Source organism: Populus alba, chromosome 1 (genome assembly GCF_005239225.2).
Source record: "Populus alba chromosome 1, ASM523922v2, whole genome shotgun sequence".
In the NCBI taxonomy this organism is placed as follows: Eukaryota; Viridiplantae; Streptophyta; class Magnoliopsida; order Malpighiales; family Salicaceae; genus Populus; species Populus alba.
The window spans coordinates 3,990,218-4,009,128 of NC_133284.1; the positions used below are offsets into that span (position 1 = coordinate 3,990,218).

General features: G+C 31.7%; 2 protein-coding genes across 3 annotated transcripts; one reads left to right on the plus strand and one right to left on the minus strand.

The window, feature by feature from the left end:
- Positions 1-1,409: 1,409 nt before the first annotated feature.
- On the plus strand, positions 1,410-6,709 carry LOC118033999 (tubby-like protein 8). Its single transcript, XM_035039142.2, has 9 exons — positions 1,410-2,257; positions 2,377-2,491; positions 5,080-5,256; positions 5,403-5,452; positions 5,537-5,633; positions 5,789-5,878; positions 5,974-6,066; positions 6,175-6,242; positions 6,371-6,709. The coding sequence occupies exons 1-9, from the start codon at positions 1,800-1,802 to the stop codon at positions 6,444-6,446; spliced, it is 1,224 nt and encodes a 407-aa protein (XP_034895033.1). The 5' UTR covers positions 1,410-1,799; the 3' UTR covers positions 6,447-6,709.
- Positions 6,710-10,843: 4,134 nt separating this feature from the next.
- On the minus strand, positions 10,844-15,279 carry LOC118034000 (AP2-like ethylene-responsive transcription factor At1g16060). 2 transcript variants are annotated; one of them, XM_035039143.2, is made up of 8 exons: positions 14,468-15,208; positions 14,298-14,380; positions 14,144-14,152; positions 13,915-14,003; positions 13,697-13,770; positions 13,506-13,556; positions 12,466-12,542; positions 10,848-11,694 (listed from the first exon to the last, which is right to left on the minus strand). In XM_035039143.2, the coding sequence occupies exons 1-8, from the start codon at positions 14,605-14,607 to the stop codon at positions 11,114-11,116; spliced, it is 1,104 nt and encodes a 367-aa protein (XP_034895034.1). In that variant the 5' UTR covers positions 14,608-15,208; the 3' UTR covers positions 10,848-11,113. The 2 variants fall into 2 exon arrangements, with proteins under 2 accessions (XP_073268093.1, XP_034895034.1); XM_073411992.1 differs by lacking the exon at positions 14,144-14,152 and having other exon boundaries at positions 10,844-11,694; positions 14,468-15,279.
- Between the last annotated feature and the right edge of the window lie 3,632 nt (positions 15,280-18,911).

Consider the following 18,911-nt stretch of genomic DNA (forward strand, 5'->3'; position numbering starts at 1 on the left):
ATATGTTACAATGAAGTGAAAAGCTAATGCTTTTTTTTTTTTTTGTTAATTATATACTATTAATTTATATATTCAAATTAATTTTATATACGTTAAAAATGTTTGGTGCATTGAAGTTCATAATAAGTTAGTTAACATCTTCTATATGATCAAGGTGATGACTAAAATGTATTTTATAAAGTAAATAAGTTGAAGAAGAAAAATAGCATACTTATTTGTTTCAGGTAAAAAAATCTAAAAAATAAATATTATTAGTTAGAATTTTTTAAATTCAATTTATCTAACTCAACCTATATACCCCATATAGCTCATTAAATGTATTTTAGTTAAAAAAAATGTTTAAACTTAATTACTTTCCACCACTTCTAACAATTCTAATATAAAATAGTCAAATAATTATTTTACACCATATCAAAATTAGGTTTTGGACTTATTTATTGAATTCAAATCTTTGTTATAATTAAACTCAACATATGAAAATTAGCGATATAAGTTTAACTCGTGAGTATTTATAATTTTCATACAAACAATTAGTTCATCTTCATATATCAAACCTACTCGAGTCCAAAATTTCTTTGAATGGGTTAGGTTTATAATTTAAAAAATATTAGAAGTTGGGTTAGATATAATTATAGGTTTAAAGCTTATTTAACTATATCTATAAATACCCCTATAAAAAATCATAAAATTAATGTTTTTTAAAATATTTTTGATAATTTTAATATTCTAATATTAAAAATAAAACATAAATCTGAAAAATATTATTTTAATAATTTTTATAAAAATATCATACACTTTATTATCAAACACACATTAATGGAAATGGATATCCCCGATGTAGAGAGCATGTTTGATATTGTGGTAATGATTATTTTTTAAAATGCTTTTTGTTTAGAAATGCATTGAAATAATATATATTTTTTTATTTTTTAAAATTTATTTTTAAATTCAACACATTAAAATAATTTAAAAATACTAAAAACATAAGTTTTTTAAAATAAGTTTTTACAAAAATATTTTAACACCACAAAAATAAACCGCAATATAGTCCCGTGTCATGTACACATGGAGCCCCCGTGGTGACCACCACCTAAAATTCCGAGCAAATTTAAATCTTGTTGGCTCGCACTTGACAACAGGAATATTATTCAAACCTAGGTAGGTCCCACTTCTCGCCCCTCGTCCAACCTAATTTCTTTATCTGGTCAAACCTCAAAAATTTACTCATTCTCACTATAGGACACACACATAAATCCACAACATAATTCAAATATAGTTACCGTTAAGCCCACCAAACCAAAGCACACAAAAAAATCCCTCAGCACAGTTATCCATGCCTTTTCAAATTCAAATCCTATTTTTTCCAAATCCAATAAATTGCATCAAACAACCAAATAAATTGTCCTACCTCGGCAAAACCTAAACCCCAAATTCAAATTTCACCCACTCTGCTCTTGCTGCATCGTATGTTCCCATTACTATTTGCAGACATGGCAAAACAGGACTTTAGATTAAGCACCAAAAACCCATGAAGTGACATAAGCTCGATTTTTACTATAAAAGCCAAACTCTTTGGAAACCAAACCATAAATTTCATCTCCTTGAAGATCCTACCTCCCTTCTGCAACTTCATTCAAATCTCTCACAGTTTCCAAGAAAGCAAAAGAATCCCAGTTATATAAATCTTTCCCAAAACCAAACCAACATTCAGAATTCAAATCCACTCCCATTAAAGACTCACCTATAAACCCTCTTAAAATTAACAAAGTTGGAATCTTTCTCTGTTTCTATACCGAAGTATGGCTGGTTTCAGAAAACCCTCATTGCCAAACCAATCTTCATACAACTCCGTTTATGTTAATCCCCTCACTGACTCCAAACACCATCATACTTGCAGTGAAGGTGACCTCCTTACAAAATCGTTCACTGACAACAAAGAGAACATTGATAACACTGCCATGTTTGGTGGTGTTGACAAAGAAAATGCAGTGCCCAACAACTCAAAACCTTTGTCCACAAATGGTTCTCTCTCTGTTTTGCCAAAGCCACAGTTATCCAATATGAAGTCTTTGTCCACCGGAAGAGTCTTAAAGCCTTCTTCTTTACAGTTATGTATGCAAATGAATGAGCCTGAAAAGGTTTTTAAGTCTAGAATTTGGGACTCTGCTGAGTCTGAGAAGTCAAATTCTGTCAATATTTGGGACTATTCAGATTCTGAGGCTGCTCCAGCTTCTTCTTGGTCTGCATTGCCTAACAGGTCTTTAACATTTTTTCTTTTTCACTTCATGTTTGTGTTCTGTGTTCTTTTTATTTTAATCTTTTCTTTTCCTTTCTGATTTTGATGCATAAATTTGGTAATGTGGGTTTGGGTTTCAGGGCATTGTTGTGCAGGCCATTGCCACTGGACGTAGGGAGATGTACTTGTGTTATTATGAAGGAAGCATCGCCAGAAGGGTTAGATGGGGGTACATTGTACTCACTCTATACCAATGTAAGCTGTTCTGTTACTTGTATATAGTTTGATTTTTCTTGTCTGAACTGGTGATAATAATTTGAACTAATGTTGCCAGTGCTCACATTGAAGTTCCATTTTAGAGTGAGTCTTTTTCGTGGCATTTGGTTCGTCTAGGATTTGGAATAGAATAGGAATAAGATTCTGATTCTAATTTCAGATAAGATTTATAGTTTAATTTTATTTGAAATCAACTCAAGTAGAATCTTAATCTTACAAATAAAGGGAGATATAATATAATGGGTGGTGCTAAGAGCTGCTGAGCCTGTTGTGAATGCCACATCAACCGTCTATAGCCTTACATGCATCATGGGATCTACCAGCATGTGTGGATTATGAATGGTTTAGATAGTACATTCGTGATAGGTGCTGTAGCCCCTAACAGTTGGTTAATATAATACTTCATTTCCTTGGAATTTCCAATCTTACTATTGGCAATCCAATCATTATTATTTGTACATGCCTTTCCTGTTCCTGACCTGTTTCGAACAGTCTTGGAGTTGAATTGGAGTTTTATGATGAACTCGTATGTTTGGTACAAACCAATGTATGTGAGTCATTTGTGCTACCTGTTTTCATTATTTGAGGAATAGATTAAATATTCTTTTTTAAACATTGTAAAGTGAACGAATAGATTAAACCATTCTATACCTTACAAATCCAAACATATGGGTTAGTTTTGTTAAAATTTGATAATTATTTGGTGAAAGCTCACCATGTGAAATGTTGATTCTTAGCAAATATGACCCAAACTGTGCTTGTCGCGAATGATCTATTTGATTTTCTATAATTCATACATGCTATTGAGTCCCACTAGCATATGTGGCTATGGATGGTCCAAAAGGGGCAGTCGTGACAGGTAAATATGTCAAATTTCTAAGTATATTCTTGTTGATGATGTGATTTTTTTTTTTTTTTTTTTAAAGTAGTGGCCAGGTAAATTAGTGGATGGGCTAAAACGAGTGAAATAGCTACCAAATTGATTGAATTGTTCGTTTATTTCTCCTTGCTCACCAAGTTTTGGCTACTATACCGAGAGTAACACTTATTTAGTCTCGGTGTAAGGAATGAGGTTGCCTAAGTAAGCAATGCAACTCGTGTTTTCAAATCAAAAATATCAAAATTAATTTTTAAAAATTTAAAAATAATGTTTTTTATTTGAAAACACGGGTTACACGGTAAGAACCTCATTCCCAAACAGCTTTTTAATAGAAAATTAATTAAAGAATATGATTTTCATTTTTATGATAAAATCTAAATTTCAGAGCCTTCTGTACACCCATTCTTGTTCAAAGAAAAACCTCTCAACGGTTGTGTTTTTGCACCACCTAAAACCACGTTTCTTCTCATCTATATATAATACTCAATCGCTTGGTGAGTAAGGAGAACAAACTCGATGTCTACCTTCACTCTTCCTAAATCATCACACCATTTTTCTTAGCCACTACTCCAAGAAAATGAGCCATGTCACCAACAGTCTAGATGTAGTTGCATTTCATAAAAGGTTGTCCGAAACAAATAGAATTGGAAGAGCTTCTCAAGAATGTGGTATGGAGTGTTCAACAATTATAATACTTGTGAAGGTTGTCATGCATGGTCTTATGGAAATTTCGTTTAGACATAAATCTAGTGATTTCAATTATTTCCAGTAACACTCTTGGCAAGTACATCACGAGATGGAGGTTGAAGTAGTGAAAAGAACTTGTTATCACAATAATTCATGGAAAGTGTAGTTTTGGTTCAAAACAAGTAAAATACAAGAAAATATAGACACATCCAACTAGTTTAGGACTAAGATTTAAGCTTTGTTTGGGATTGCTGCATAGCAAGTGCTGCGCAGTCTCGAAAGCATCCTTTATGCTTCAAGGGGCTGGACAACACCTTCTGTGTAACACTCCCAAATGGGGGACTTGTTCTGTTGAATCTTGATAAAAGGCTGAGGATCAGAGATTGTAAGTGGCAATTGATTAACTTTGCTCAGTTAAAAAGGATTTTGCCTTTTTTCTGAAGCAACAGATTGATTTAAACTGACAATTTCTCCTCATTATACCAACAATTGAATAGATTGAATCCTAAAACCTTCCACGTGAGTCTCATATTACTCAGGGTCCTAGATGTGTTCTGGAGGTGGTGTGTTTGATGGACTATGCTGAGTGTTCATTTCAACATTAGTATGCGCATCATATACTCCTGTCAATTATCGGTGATGTTATTGGTAAGCAATTGCAAACGGTAGATTCTGAATGCTATAATTCTGCAATTTATAATGTTTTCGCAAAATTGAAATCAAGATATTGCGATTTGGAGTACTAAGATTATCTTAATTAGGATTTGGGATTTATAGCTTCTGCATTCCTGCTTAACTTATTTCACACACAAATATAGCATCTGCAGTGCACAGCTAATTTGAGGAACTATGGCTGTGTTCTTATTAGGGAAGAGCAAGGCTTTCTACTATAATTTATAAACAAAATGACACTAATTAATTCTGTTTGCCACTGCTAAAATCTAAAATTATGATTAAAATTTCATGCTTGGAACTTTGATTTTGAATATCAAAACTACAGGAAGGGCATGGTCGACAGGATCGGAAACTAGCAATAGCTCACCATAAGAGGCGTAATGGAAAGTCAGAGTTCACTATAGCTCAGAATTTGAAGGGAGTTTTTTCTAGTTCAGATGATAGCTTTGTAGGAAACGTAACAGCAAACCTCATGGGTTCCAAGTATCACATATGGGATCAGGTTCGATTCCTTCAGACCTCGCAAATTTCCTGAATCACTTTTCCTATAGTATCTAAGATATCAGATATTCCTAAATCAATTAGAACAAAAGATCTGTTTGATAATTTATTCACTAAAATGGCTGGCAATGTGCTTGTTGTTTGCAGGGTGGTACTGTCAACTCCAAAAGGGGCAATCTACTTCTGGCAGTTGTTACGTAAGGCATACCCTCGCTCTCACTCACTTTCTGTGTTCTGTTTCCTCTCCACTAGTTGTTATATATTTCCCTATGTTTCTGTAGATTCAAGCCTACCATAGCCACTTGGACTGGAAGTTACAGAAGCATGAAGGCATATGTACCAAAACACCAATCCATGCAGCTAAAGAATACAACCCTGGTGAGTTCAGGAGATTCTGAAATGTTAAGAGTCCTCACCTCTATATGAATGTGAACACGTATATTTGAAATTCTGCTGACATTTTCACTCTCTATTTTTCGATTCCATGAAGCCTTGCAAAATGGGATAATCATTTCATTCTTCTTCTGTCGTAGATGCAACATGTTAATGGTTTGGCTAGGGACTGGGAGGGGAAAATGGATAAAGTACATAAGCTATGCTCAAGGACTCCACGATACAATAATGTGAGAGTTCAGATTGTTTATTGTGCGCTATAGAAGACGAACTTTTGGACTTCATTTTTGCTCATTGATTTGATTATTTTTTTTTAATTCTCCAGATGTCAAAGCAGTACGAGTTAGACTTCAGAGATAGAGGAAGAGCTGGGCTTAGAATCCAAAGCTCAGTGAAGAACTTCCAGCTAACATTGGAGGTATCGTGAATTTCATCTTGAAAATTATATGTTGGAATAAAGCGTTATAAAATAACATCCAATTCCTGTGTGTTTGGATTCTGATAGCTGACGCTGCGATTTTCACAGGAAAATGGAAAGCAGACAATTTTACAACTTGGAAGGGTAGGGAAGTCGAAGTTTGTTATGGATTTCAGGTACGAACTATGCAGATCCATTTCTTTCCAGTGACGCGAAATCCATCGAAGCACTTGGAGAAGTCTTTTATCTTCTATGGAGGAAATTGAAAAAATAATGAACACTCTTATATATCTTTCTTTTGCAGATATCCTCTAACAGGTTACCAAGCATTTTGCATATGTTTGGCATCCATTGACTCGAAACTTTGTTGCTCGATGTAACTGCAAGCTGACAACATCTTGTTGCAGTTCAACCTCAAAAAATTTAGTTCCTACTTTTTGCTTCTTGCATGTGCTTTGGATTCCGACAAAAGCATAACCGAAAAGAGTTGATGTTCTAGTGATAGTTATCTAATGAACAATTTGATTAACTTGTTGATATCTGAGCCTTTTAGATTTCAATGTAAATTCCATTTAAGTTTTGCTGTCTAACTATTGAATTGTGTTCATGAACTCCATGCATTAATGTAAACAATGTGCAGTAATATTTCTAGAAAACATATGAATATTGATGAAATAAACTCTCAGTAACCAAAGCTGTTTCTGCTAGTAAAAACCATTTGGCATCGAAAGCTGTAGTTGATCCCCAGTTTTATGGGCCGGGGTGTCATCTAAAGCCCTAGTTTTGCACTGTAAAAGAAAATCAATTCTGAAAGAACTTGGGTCAGCTACTGCAGAGCAGCTTCATTTAACCTTGGCTAGATTAGTGCAAAATTGCAGGAGCAGAGTCCCAGAGGTTGATGATGGGTGTCTCGATCCTTCTCTAACTCCAAAAATTCCCAAGATCTCCACTTCATGTAAAAAGCATAGTTATCAACAACTCCGTAACTTGCTGACTCGACTCGAGAGTCTAGCATAAGCAAAACTTGGGTGATATCTCGACTCAAGAGTTTAGTATAATTTATTTGTTTATGTATTTTAAAAAAAAAAATTTAAATTTTTTTTAATTTTTTATTTATTTCAAATTAATATATTATTATTGTTTTCAAATTATTTTGATGTGCTAATGTCAAAAATAATTTTTTTAAAATGAAAAAAATATTATTAGCATGATTTTGATACAAAAACTCAATTTTTTTAAATATTTCAACTATGCTAAAAGGCCCTCGTGAAAAATATTTAAAGATTTGTAAATTCAAAAAAATTGGAAAATAGTCTTAAAACAAGAATTAGAGCAGCCTTTTTTTAATGTAGAAAGATGGGGGAAAGTGTTGTATATAGTTGAGGGAACTATAGGAATAATTAATTACATAGTCTCGACTCGGGGCAGGAATAACATAAATTTAATCAATTGCGTGTTTGGAATTAAGGGATTATGCTCGACTGGCAGTGGATAGCATATTTGTTTCAAGGGGTTTTAAAATCCCAATTTTTCTTGTTCTAGTTATAAGATTTGACATTAGTCTAACTTAAAGTTTGGATAGCTGGTAAACAGATTAACCTAGATTAATTTAATTTTTTAAAAAGCTTTTCAACTAATCCAATCTAAATTAAACTCCTGGTTTCTGGGCTCATCTACCAGGCTTAGTAGGTTTTATAATTAAAATACAAATACTATTTAAGATAATCTCTTTAATTGAAATTATCTCCAAATGAAATAGTGTAAATTTGGGTATACTGGAGGATATACACTTGCAGTTGAACACCATAAGCTTTAAATGCTAAGATTATGATATAAGGTGTTTTTTCAAAATAATTTTTTATTTAAAAATATATTAGAATGAGTTTTTTTTATATTATTTTTTTTATATCAATACATTAAAATCATAGAAAATATCAAAAAAAAATAATTTAATAGTTTTTTGAAACCAAAAAAGCTCTTAAAAAAACACCTAAAAACAAAAGTAGAAGTTGTGTGAAACCATCATTTTCACCCATAACCGAGCTACTTCTTGCATGGCCAATAGTTGTAAGACAGGTCAACTAACTAGCCAAACAACTCCCATTTCATGACGTCCAATTTCAGAATATAGTAGGGTTAATCTGATCTTATTTTCCGACCCAAGGATTGCTTTCGGTGCCTAATACCTAAGTAGGAATTGATTTAACTAGGACAAGGACGAACCTGACCCAAAGTCAAAACTCCTCTTAAAATCCTCCTGATATCTCTTGCCGAATCAAGGGCAGAGCCGGACCGACTTTAATTTAATGCCACGATGATAATAGTTGTCTTCCATTGACTACGTATGATCATAGAGGGTGAACAAATTAATCAGATTATTCAAAAATTTTATTATAAAATTAACTCAAATTAAATTTTTTAAAGTATTAAAATAATTTCGATTCTGGTTTTTGAGAAAAAATCTCTTCAAGATTCATTCTATCAAAACCTACCAAAAAAATTCAAATAAAAGTTACAGATGTAGATTTAAACCGATCAATTTTGTTCGGCTATCCGAGTTAATTTCATTCAAGATTTTTTTAAGAAAAAAAATCAATTCAATTGATTGAACCGATACTATGTACCCCTCCTTCCTGCACCATTTAAGGGCATGAAAAGGTTGGGAAGATGATGGCCATTAAAGTTCCAACGCTAACTTCTAACGAACAATGTGGGGGCGTAGCATGCATTATGTGTTCCATTATTCTAATTTTTGAAGCACCAGTTTCCATAGTTTTGATTTATGAAAATGTCATTTTCATGGATCTTCCTAACAACTTCCTGCTTCCTGATCTCTAGTTAAAGACCCTTTTCAATTTAATTAAAGAATCATGAAACAAATAATCTAATCTAGCATGTGTCCTTGTGGTAATTAAGAGTTTGGTACAAGGAATTTGTTTCTATGTAATTTCAAGTTCAAGTCTTGTTGTTGTTAATATGATGGTCACTGAAGACTTACATGATCATTAACTTCAGGACTCGTGAAAATAGTCGAGGTACGTGAAAGCTGACCTGCACATCCATATTAATAATAATAAGAAAAAAAATTAAATGAGATAGAACCTAGTTAAATCATCAACAAAGTTAAAAATAAAACGTAAAAAACCATGAATCATCTAATCACCAGTAGATGATCTTTTCAATCAAGCAACATTTCTACCATGAAAAGTAAATTTAATTGTTCTTGCTGTTAACGACCTAGAACCGGCCTAAAGTGCTTTACGATTTAATTAATATGGTTAGATTTGTTTAAAAAAAAAATTACAAAACTTTTAATGATGAAATTTGATATTCTTTATTTTTTTTAAGTTGAGAAAAAAACTAAAATCAATAAAATATATCGTTAAATGGAAGTGTGAAACGCAAGAGGTTTCACAATATAAAACTTTATTCAAACCACTAGAAAGGTTTATCCAAGCTTCTGATTCAAGGCAGTCCAATTTCTAGAGTAGCCTTCGGCACAGTATCATTTTGCCTTTGAAATTACATTTGAAAGTGTTTTAAAAGCATGTTTAGTTTGAAAAAAAATTAAATTAGTATTTTTTTTAATTATTTAGATGTGTGTATATTATTTTGATATATTTTTAATTAAAAATTATTTTTAAAAAGTACCTTTCACAGTACCAAAAGCACACTCAATCTTAATTTATATATACTTCTTTATCACTGGAACATTATATATAGCTCCACAATTCTTTAACTATATAAGCAATTGAGCATGCATCTGTTTGTCACAGCTTATATATGGAGAAGGCCATGATATATAATCTTTATATATGATGTCCTTTTCAACGTGATCTCACCTTATTATTAATAACTAGTTATATGACCCGCGTGATATCACAGATTATTTTTTTTTATAAAAAATATATATAAAAAATTAAGATTTAAAAGTGTTACATTTTTCTGCAAAGTTATATCCAAGAGTCTTGAATTTGGCTGCGACGCCTAACCTAAGAGTAATATTTATAATATTAATAATAACATTAAACTTGCATGACCCAAGTAATGAGTCTGGTTGCAACACCGGACCCAAGAATATTGGATGTGGGTCTGGCTATAAGGTCGTGTCATAAAAGTGTAATAATTAAATAGATTAATTAAAAAGAAAAAAACCAACAGAAAGAAAAAAAAACTAATAAAGAAAAAGAAAAAAAATCTGAATTAACTGGATTAACCCTTCAAACCAGGTTAACCCTTCAAACCAGGTTAACTTGTAAAACCTAGGATTCACGTCATGAAAGTTTGTTAACTAAATAGAAAAACAAAAATTGACAGGTTTACCCAGAATTAACTGGGTTAACCCATCAAACCAAGTTAACCCGTCAAGTCTAAAATATGTGTCATGAAAGTCTAATAATTAAATAGAAAGAAATTTAACATTAACAAACTAAACTAAACGAAAAAAAATTAATTAAAAAAAAATCAGGGTTAACTCATCAAATTAGGTTAACCCATCAAACTCGGGATCCGTATCATGAAAATCTGATAACTAAATAAAAAAAATAACATTAATAAACTAAATCAAACAAAAAAAAATTATTAAAAAAAAACAAAAAAAAAAAACAATTCTATAATATAATAATTATAATAATATACTATAGTAATAAGTGAAAAGCATAAAAAAATTACAGTGCTTTCCCCACACTTTTTAAAATATTACTTAATTTTCATGCGAAATATACCAAATCTACCATTCACAAATTATTTTTTCAGCAGAAGTGAACCGTGTGATCAGAAGTAAATGTATTTTGAATTAAAATGTCTTATAATTGATCGAAATATTGATAAATGAATGTCTAACTTTGTCTATATCTACATGGAAATGAAACAATAAAGATTAGCAAACTCTCGTCTTTCCAAATTTTAATCCAAGAAGAGAGGCATTGTGCCTGAAAAAACATGAATTGTAATATTTAATCTTACCCTTTTCATGATCATCATCATCATCGATCTTTCCCTGATATCAACAATATCCTCGACTCCATATTCACAAAACCAAAAATATTTATATTGTAAGGATATTAGACTTATTTGTGCCAAATGCCATTTCATTTCCATCAAATTCGTAGTGGAGAATCGGCGAAGCAAATGGATTTAGCTCTCTGAAAATATCAATATCATCGCCTTCAGTGTAACTACTAGAGTCTTGGCCAACGAATAAAGTTTGGATGTCATCCGGGAAGCTCCGGCGTGGCGGATCACGATCCGACTCTGGTGGCGTCGAGGGGCAATCGGCAGCCGATGTTCTTTCCAATATTTCCTTGAACTCGGAGGATTGCAACAAAAGCCCTAAAGCTGATGATGCCGAGCCACCTGTGCCACTAGACCGAGCTGGATCAGTCTCTTCCGTCTCATTAACATTCGAACTCGGTTGGTGGGCCATGAAATCCAATTCAATCTTTTGGTCGAGGTTTTGAATCGGATTAGCATCACAATTAGGGTTTTGTTGAGGATTGTTAACATTATTTTGGTTAATGGGACGTTGCCATTTGATGTAGTGGCTTAGGTCAAAGTTTGTAACAGCATTAATTCCACGGTACTCTATAGCTGCCACATCATATGCTGCTGCTGCTTCTTCTTGAGTGGCTGAAATGAGAACGTACATAAATTATAAATTTAGAGGTGGTATGGTCATCAAAAAGAATGTATGATCTGTAGGTTAATATAAATATGCATGCATATTTTGGTGGGGAGGCTTTGAAATTTAAGTTGCTGGCCTAGGTAGTTGAGGTTTGGTTCATCTATCTCCCACCCAACAAGATTTGAAAGCACAATGCGATCCCTACCCCTCTATTTAATTTAAAATCAAATTCATTAATTATATTCATTACCGACTATTACTAACGGAATATTCTATTTAACGAGAATTACAAGTGAATCAAATATCTTATCAAAAAACACTGGAAAAATTAATATCCACATAAAAAAAATATTTGCCCACCACTTTCTGCAACATCATATTTGTTTGCAAGGTCTAATTAATTAAACTATGGGGTAACTTTATTTACTTGGAGTTATTGTGTATATACTATGATAGTGAAGTGACATTGGTGCGATGGTATCATGATGACTCATAAAGAATAATCTAAGTGGATTTGGGCATGAAGACATGCACTAAAGTTAATTGTCCGAATAAAACTTGTTAATTTGATGTTTAAGTGAAAAGGATATCCTCTTTCATGGTAATTAATTAGAAGTTTTCTTTTTGTTTTTAATATTACGGCGAGAGTTTTAAATCCTGTAAGAATCATGAATTTAATTCTTTGCATACTTCAGTAACAGCAACCTTAATTATATGTATACTTAAACATTAATTTCCTTTAATTTAGAATTAAATAGTTTAAAAGAAATAAATACCATATGTTCCAAGGTAGAGGTATTTGTTGCCGGAAACTCTGCCAATTCGGGCTTCCCATCTTCCATTGTGATGGTGTCTGCATACCGATTCAGGGTTTTGAATATCAAATGTGTCACCATCCGCACACGAAGCATGGATTTAAACATCGATTTAAAGCATGTATATAAATATTCATACATGTCGTTTTGATTTATTATATTCTTTTACTATATATTATTTTTTGATTGATCGATTATGTCTCTTTTTATAATATATTATTTTTAAGATTAGCATGTAATCCATCATAATTAATGTTGGGCATGTGACAATATTCATCTAGGTTATCGTGTCAAAATCTAGATTTAAGGAATTGTGTGTGTGTGTGTGTTTTTTTTTTTTTTTTTGTTATTTGACAGTAAAATAAAAAATAAAAATAAATTAAATTAAGAAATTCTGATTAAAATTTAGGACTTGCGTTTTTTAGGAAATAAAATAAAATTCAAATTTAGGACTTTTTTTTTTTTTTTTTACAATAAAATAGAAGGTATTTTTTTATCATTTGACAGTAGAATAAAATATAAAAAAATCAAATTCAAGATTTGACATGTGACGATCTGAATGAATACCACGTGTACAACATAAACAAGTCCTAATTAAAAGATATAATAAAAGTAAAGAGAGAAAATAAATCAAAATAATATATTGTCAAGGGATCGATACAGTGAATCAAAACGGTAAGGTACAAGAATATTTTCATATTTTAACTCTTTAAACACCAACCAATTAGATTTTCTTTTTTTACCATGAAAATAGGCTAATATATTAAATTATTTACCTTACCTTATAATATATCACTAAAAAAACCTCCAGGGGTGGTGAAATTGTGATATGCCCGACAACTATAAATACGGTATGCTCATCAATTTCAATTTTAACCTTCAAAGAATCATAAATATTTCTCTGTTTTTAATTATATTTTGCTTTCTAAAAAAAGAAAACAAATGTATATTTCTCAAGATATAAATAAGAACGAGCACACAAAATTCAGTAAGTAAATTACCTGGCCACGCCTCTATATTTGGACACCCCGCGTGAAAATCCACTACTTTTTCTGTAAATTCCATCAATTGTAAAACATGAACACGGAATTAATAATTAAAAAGAATCTATAAGATAAGCAATGATAGTTGTAAATAAATATTCAAAAAAAAATCTTTTTATTTTAAATTATAAAATTCTTATAATATTTACCTCCTCAACGAACCAATATATTCTTCTTTTGACTGACCCTCCATCTCTTTGAGCTCTTCTTGGTAAGTTGACCACTGAAATTAATTTATGTCTTTGATTAGATATAACAAGCAAAACAAAGTTTTTTTTTTTAAAAAAAAAAAAACAAAGGTAAAAACTAGAAGACAATGAAATAAAAAATTTCAAGAACAAAATAACTTTGAGTGGTGAAAATGTACAGGGAAATTGAGGATGGTATCCTGTCCCCAGTACTTTAATGCTGCCAGGTCATAGGCATGTGCAGCCGCTTCTTCATCATCATAGGCCCCTAATGAGAAAATCCAATATATCAAATGGTAGAAAAATATGATTTTCCACTTTTTTTTACATGTAATGTTAGGAAAATTGCAGGATAAGGAAAATATCTGATATATATTAAAGTAAAGCAAAGAGGATTTGTATATGCACCTAGATACACTGTATACAGTTGAATTCCACCAGCATCACACCATTGAAGTCAAAGCGAAGAACAGTGCCAAGAATATGAAATGTGAAGTCAGAATGACAGTGAAAGATTTGGAGAGAAAGATGAAATGGGACTGAGAAGAGGAAGAGGAAGAACCTTGTCTTCCTTTCTTGTTCTGTGATTCATTCCAGCTGTTCTTATCCCACAAATGAGCCTCATAACGCCCGGTCCATCGATGCCTGAACAAAACATGTACAGAAATGAATCCAGAGAATAAGAAATCACCGAGTAAAAAGAAGATGAATCAAAGAATGTGATCATATAACCTCGTAACGCCTCTGTAGATGGAGCTACGTTGAGGAGGAGAGTCTCGTGGCACAGTTTTTCGTGTCCGCTTCGCCTTGTTTGTAGGATTTGTGCTAGTGTTTGCAGTGCCCTTCAGGCTTTGCTTCGATGTTTTTCCCATTTAACTTCGCCGGAGAGAAGTGCACAAACACAGACACACGTAATTAAGGAAAAAGAAAGTGCAGAGAGGTAGATGCTGATCGAGAGAGGGGATGATGACTAGCTAGGTCATCCAATGAGAAGGGAAGATTTTAGAAGAAATGAGAGAGTAGATGTGGAGGGGAGGAGGGGGTTCTTTAATGGGATGGCAAAGTAGAGAGGGACGCCGGCAGCTGAAGACGATGTTTTCTTGTGGCCGTCTACAAGCGGCTTTGTGTTCAGCCTCTTTCCCTCTCTTGTCGTTGCTTACGAGTGCTTTGTGTGTGTTTTATGGGAGAATTTTTGTGACGACTTTTTTCTCCTTTGTTTTGTTGCCCTAATGAATCAAGAAATTATGCTGTAAATAGAAATGTGATGCTTGTCTTAGGCAGCCCTAATTGGGGAGCAACCTCCCATTTATTCTCCAGATTAGGTGCTAAGTTTTTTTTTTTGCTCTTTCTCCTTCTCCATCGAAGAGGTTTGCTTCTTCTCTTCGGCCATGTGGAAATGGTACGGGTTGGTTTGATTCAATGGCGTGCTTTTGCTTTGATAAATAGTGGGTTGACCTTCTTGACACTCTAGAGCTTAGGCCAGCGTGACGTGTTGCATTTATGGATCATACTGCCTGGTTTAATTAATGTTGCTATTTAGCTTTTTCTTTTCTCAAAAAGTCGCTAGCTTTTTTCTTTTTTCTTTTTTTTAATATAAGATGGGTTTCGCTCTTTAATATTTGCATTATTCATGTTAGAATTACGAGAGGTCGTTTAGTGATCAAACTTATAATCTCATATTAATTTATAAGGTCTTAGATTCAACTCGATTGGCCTAGCTATGCAAAGATTTTCTAAGGATGATGAAATGACATATAAGATTCGGATCATTGATTCGATTTGTTTTAATAACACAGTTAATTTAATAAAATAATTAAATAAAACAATATACATCAACTCAAAAAATAAAAATAAAAACTTACCAAGTTCACTCGAATTATCCTGTCATCTTAACGTGAGCCTTGTATTATCATTGCTTAGATCACCCATCTAATCTTGAGTTCAAGCTATGAAACGGCCGTGTTTTATAATATAACGCGAGTGCTTGAATTTGAAATTCTAAGTCAGTCACCGGTTAATATCATCATGCGGATTACAAATATTGCAATTATTTTCCAATAATTTGTACTTTTGGGCGAGACTAAAGAAAGTGTAGAGCTTTTCAACAACTCTCATTATTAAAATAAGTTGGTTAACCAAAACCCAAATAAAACGTTTTCAAGAGGAGTTCCTTAGGATTAAGATGATAGCCCAAGTTTGAATTTGACTTTTGAATTTTGAAGATTACATGTTTAAACCTTAACTAGGAAGATTAGATGCAGGAATTGAGGAAAGACAACTGATTGATCTATTGTAATGCTAAAAATCCATCGGAGATTGAACCGCGTCATGAAAAAAAGTGGAAAAAAAAAAAAAAAACAGAGACAAGAACTACGTCCATTAAAAACCAGTCATGGCAGCATCAATTTGAACTCGAGCACACTATTGCTCGGTCTCCCTAAAGTAGATCAACAGTTTGCATTTGACTTTTGAATTTTGAATTTTGAAGATTACATGTTTAAATCTTAACTAGGAAGATTAGATGCAGGAATTGAGGAAAGACAACTAATTAATCTATCGTAATGCTAAAAATCCTTCGGAGATTGAACCTCTTCATGAAAAAAAGAGGAAAAAAAAAAAAAAGACAAGAACTGAGTCCATTAAAAACCAGTCATGGCAGCATCAATTTGAACTCGAGCACGCTATTGCTGGATTTCTCTAGAGTAGATCAACAGTTTAGGTTTGTATGTTTTTGTATTTTAAAAAAAAAAAATTTAAAAATTTTATTTTTTATTTTTTTATTAACTTTAAATTAATATATTTTTAGTATTTTTAAATTATTTTGATGTGTTGATATCAAAAATAATTTTTAAAAAATAAAAAAAATTATTAACATATATTTTGACACAAAAAATTATTTGAAAAATAACCATAATTATACTGTCAAATAAGCTCTAAAAGGTATTTCATTGAATATTAATAAAAATAATTTTTTCTTTATTTTAAATTGTTTTTTATAATTTTAATATATTAATATTAAAAATAATATAAAATAAACTTTAAAAAATAACCGATCGTAACCCTCTCAAACACCCCTTCAACTAATACTTCAGGCAATATTAAATTATGTCAAGTGTATGCACAGGAAAAGTGGATACGGTGGAGCCTTTGATGGAACATGTAGCCGCGAAGATAAACCGCCGTAACCGGCCAGTGGCTACTAGTCTCTACTGAATAAATTAAGCGTTTTACTTTGGTGCTGTTTTTTTCGGCGTCTTTAATTTGGACAGTGTAGAAAAACTTGATCGTTTAATTTTAAATTTAACACTTTTTATCTGTTAAATTTGATTTATTTTAACTGCTAGATATCATATAAAAATCATATGTTTTGCTATAAAGATCACCCAAAATCATCAAAAAGTTGATTTTATTGGCAGAGGTTGGATTTCTTTTTGTTTTTTTTGGACATTTTACATGGACCATTATTGTATTATTTGATATTAATATTTTTTATAAATCATTTTTAAAAAAAATTTTAAGTCTGGGATATAAAAATAGAATTAATTGGAACTTTAAATGCATGCAACAGTCGGGCACGAGGTGCTGTCCTTTTTGGTGTGATCATATTCAAGCCAAATGGAGTGACGATGATTGCTGCCATAAGGGATGAATCAATTTTACCCAATTGAATGGTTTTATAAACTATTTGATTTTAAATTCTAAAACATTTCTCGGTTTAGTTTGGTTTCGATTTACAGCCAAAAAAAAAACCGAATGAATCGGAAAAGATGAACACATCAACTTATTTGATTTTAAATCTTGTTTTCTCTGCCTCCACCAGCTATGTCACTCTCCCCGTCAATTCCCTTCGTATCTTTTCATTATTTTATATCTCTTTCTTCTTCTCTTTTCATCTCCAGCTTCAATTTTGCCTCCAAATCCCACTTACAGAGAACCGTCTAAATCTTGTTATCAAGCTTAAATGCGAGCGTGCTTCAGGGGATGTAGATGTTGGTGAAGTCAACGCGCCACTAAAGGAGCTTTTGGATTTAGCTGGCAATGGTAAATCCACATGTTCATGGCCACCCACCCACCACCAGTGCAAGTGCTGCAGTCAGTCACCAGAGAATAATAAATTTGGGATGGGCTGCGGGGCTGGGTTGCAGGAGGAGCTTTTTGTGGGCTTTTAATTGCAGACATGGTGTCTGATGCTGCATCTTGTGGGATTTGGTGATACCGATGGATTTGACTTTTGAGGGTTTTTATTTTCCTCCATGATAATGGGATATTAATGGTTGGTCTGGGGATGGTGGGTCTTCACTTTTATAGATTTTTTATTTTTTATTTTTTTTTGAATGGTTGTGGTTGTTGGAACAACAACACTAATAAGTGAATAAAAAAAACATTTTTAAAATTGCAGATGAGCTATATATATATATATATATATATTAATTGTTTTGACATAGTGATGTTAAAAATTAATTTTAAAAATAAAAATATTATTTTAATATATTATTAAAAAAATCACTTTGAAAAATATTTTTTACCGTATTTATAAACATTTATTATAAGTATATGATAAAAAAAATATACAAAATTATGATTTCTAATGGTAAGCTTTATGATTTTTGTTTGATACTATTGTAGTTTTATTTTTTTAAATTAATTTTCACTTGAAAAAATATCAAATTAATTTTTTTTAATAGTTTTGATGTATTGATATTGAAAATAAAAAAAAATATAATAAATTTATTTTGATATATTTTCAATTAAAAAAATCATCAAATTACAATATACATACAATTCAACTGAGTTTTAACAACAATACAACAACAATAAATATGAAGATATGTATTATATACTTTCTCACACATACACAGGATTAAAAACATTTTATTTTGTTACTCCTCTCATATGCAAATAAATTAAAATTTTCAAATACATTAAATTGATATTAAAAATATATATATAAAATAATATTTTATTTCAATTAATGTAATTCGAAAATTAAAAAAATTGTGATGTTATTTGCAAATCCACAATTTGCTGATGACTTAGTTCTCCTTTATATAAAATTGAAGGATAATTTTGATATCTTAATAATAATAATAATAATAATAATAATAATGGTGGCAGTAGACTTGTGTTTATGCCAACATATAGCATTAGCACACGGATCAGCCTGGCTTTAATTTTG

What these genes read in the sequence shown, in the direction of transcription:
- LOC118034000 (XM_035039143.2), bottom strand. Translation starts at nt 14,607, where the DNA reads ATGGGAAAAACATCGAAGCAAAGCCTGAAGGGCACTGCAAACACTAGC. An exon ending in ATCTACAGAGGCGTTACGAG is followed by an intron (nt 14,381 to 14,467) that starts GTTATATGATCA and finishes TGTTTTGTTCAG; the next exon opens with GCATCGATGGACCGGGCGTT. An exon ending in AAATATAGAGGCGTGGCCAG is followed by an intron (nt 12,543 to 13,505) that starts GTAATTTACTTA and finishes ATCGGTATGCAG; the next exon opens with ACACCATCACAATGGAAGAT.
- LOC118033999 (XM_035039142.2), top strand. Translation starts at nt 1,800, where the DNA reads ATGGCTGGTTTCAGAAAACCCTCATTGCCAAACCAATCTTCATACAAC. An exon ending in AGTATCACATATGGGATCAG is followed by an intron (nt 5,257 to 5,402) that starts GTTCGATTCCTT and finishes TGTTGTTTGCAG; the next exon opens with GGTGGTACTGTCAACTCCAA. An exon ending in GGACTCCACGATACAATAAT is followed by an intron (nt 5,879 to 5,973) that starts GTGAGAGTTCAG and finishes TTAATTCTCCAG; the next exon opens with ATGTCAAAGCAGTACGAGTT.